Source organism: Gavialis gangeticus, unplaced genomic scaffold, assembly GCF_001723915.1.
Source record: "Gavialis gangeticus isolate Ggan-Ray unplaced genomic scaffold, GavGan_comp1, whole genome shotgun sequence".
Lineage (NCBI taxonomy): Eukaryota > Metazoa > Chordata > Crocodylia > Gavialidae > Gavialis > Gavialis gangeticus.
In genome coordinates, this window is record NW_017728997.1 from 29673216 (window position 1) to 29675601 (window position 2386).

At 39.1% G+C, this 2386-nt stretch overlaps 1 protein-coding gene across 1 annotated transcript in view; it reads right to left on the minus strand.

Annotated features, from left to right (window-relative positions):
* The window catches only part of CACNA2D3 (calcium voltage-gated channel auxiliary subunit alpha2delta 3), a 1192973-nt gene that overhangs the window by 829148 nt on the left and 361439 nt on the right, over positions 1 to 2386 (minus strand). Inside the window, exon 4 of the mRNA XM_019504610.1 lies at positions 1689 to 1748. Within this exon, the coding sequence (XP_019360155.1) occupies positions 1689 to 1748 (60 nt within the window). The remainder of the gene's footprint in view (positions 1 to 1688; positions 1749 to 2386) is intronic.

The following is a 2386-nucleotide window of genomic DNA, read 5'->3' on the forward strand; positions in this document are numbered from 1 at the left end:
CTGCTCCCAAGCTCAGTCCCCCAGCAGCCAGGCTACCCACGTGAGCTGCTGCAGACATGGTGCCCTGTCAGCTGTTGTTGGGGGGAGAACAGGGAGCATCCATGGCGTACTTGCCGCAGGCTTGTGGGACAGCATCCCAAGCTAGGCTGAGCCTGCCCCCCCTGGAGGCCCCTACCAGCCTGAGCCTGTCGCCTTGAAGACTGCTACGAGCCTGAGGCTTCCCCCCTTGGACACCCATGGCACCCAGGCAGCTGCATCCAGAGCTTGAAGCTCCCCCTGGCTGCTGCAGGAGGTCAGAGCAGGGCAGAAGCATGCTATAAGGAGCAAATCTGCTCCCAACAGGGCACACATGTAGATGCCTTCTCAGGGTTGGCTTACTGTGCAGTAAATTACAGTGTGGTGAGTCTAAAAAGCATTAGTTACATGTATAGATGCATCCAGGTTCCATTTTTTTCTTGGCATGACATTCATAGAAGAAAATGCAGCAAAGCTCCCAAAAGCTAGAATGCAATAGAACTCCAAACCATTTGAATACATACAAATGTAAAGTCTTATTAAAATATGAAGAATTGTTTCTAGTGCACCCATTTCCTGGGTGCTTCAAAATGTTTGAAAGATTTAACTTCAAAGATTTCTAAACCAGCCTTCTTAGCTAAGAGGTTGCTCTTAAGGTTCTGTTCCTATATCAGATAATGCAGCATTTTCACAAGGGATCAGTATTCCACACCATATTTCCCTTATAAAAACAATATTGTAATTACTGGAAGTAATCACTGCAAGTTCTAAAAGCAATACTTACTGTGTTGTATGCTTTCACAACAGGTTCTAAGTATGGAGAAAATGTTCGCTTTCCTCATTTTCCTTTAAACCTATTTCCCTCAATGTTTATTGCTCAAAACTAAGAGAGGCTTGATGGACAGCCATAAGAAACTGCAGAAAATATGTCAGAGTGCAACTAAATAATACTGTTATTTATTATGACATTCCGAAAACCACTAGTTAGGAAAACATTTACTTCTTGAACACTGAGTTACAGTACCTATTTAATATTTTTATTATTAGCTTCTATTTTTTTCACTGACTTGTCTTTGCAGAGGCCTTGTCTTATTTTCTCAAGGCTTTTCCAGCATTTTTTCCTAAGATTTGTTGTCCAATTCTTCTTATTTCCTTCCTTTCCTTACATTCCAACTAGTACACATGAAAAGGCACCATTTTGAGAAAACAATGATGCAATACCTAAGGCTCCTGGGTAAAAAAAAAAAAGTCTTGTCTGCTCTAGTCTCAGATCCAAACACAAACTATTTGCATAATGCAAAGTCACTCTAATCCCCTCCCTGTGGGTTTCCACCCCATCTGCAAATTCAACTCTCCAAAGAGTGATTCCTTGCCAGTATACTGCAAGTATGAAATATGCAGCTAATTACTGTGTTTAAGAATCTTGACCTTAGTTATGCAGGGAATTTCAACAAAATCTGTAGAAGAGCAAAATCTACCTACTAGGTCTCTGAACATGCAAACACTAAATGCACAACCTGTCAAAATGCTGAGCCAGCCACCATTATTTCCATGTTCTGTAATCAGCATCCCTCTATTACTCACATGCTTGACTTTCCACAGCAGTCCTTGGAGTAAGCTATTGTGTAATTCTTTATTATATATTCTGATAAGTATTTTTTTTAAGTAATCACCTGTAAATCAGCATCAAATTCATGCTTCAAGTGAGCATCCTCTGCTGCTTCAACAAGACGCTGCAAAAAAAAGAAGAAAACAAAAAATATATTGTTGGAATAACTGATATCATCTTTAAATCCCAGTGCTTCCTCCAGTGTGATTTTTAAAAAAAACAAGATCGCTAGTGAGCCATAACATTAATTGTCACTGTATACTATGGTGCTTCATTGACACTGGGTCAGATTTTCAAGAGTTTAAAGCCCAGATATTTTAAGTGTTCAGCACCGGAAAGTAAAGGTAAATTTTCAAAAGAGCTCAACAACTATTGAAGCACAAAGAGCAATAGCTTCATGAGTGCACAGCATCCAGCAGCGTCCGTTGCAACATTTCTGGCTAGCTTTTAAAAATAATACCACATTGTGCTTAGATCTTTGGAACGCATGTCCACTTCTTTTCATGCCAGTGCAGAAGCTAAGAAATTTTCAAGTCTTTTTCTAAATGTAAAGCAGACAGCTTTTCTTAAAGGGGCAGTAACTCTTGTTTATAAACATTTGAACTTTAAAAAGGGATTCTATACAGGCAATTAAAAACCTAGAGATTTGTTTATTTACTTCACATGCATTAGATATTGTGCACACTTCTTTAACATGTTTATAATGATAAGATTTTCTGCTAGAAAAGAATTATTCCATTTATTTCTAATCCATATCCATAG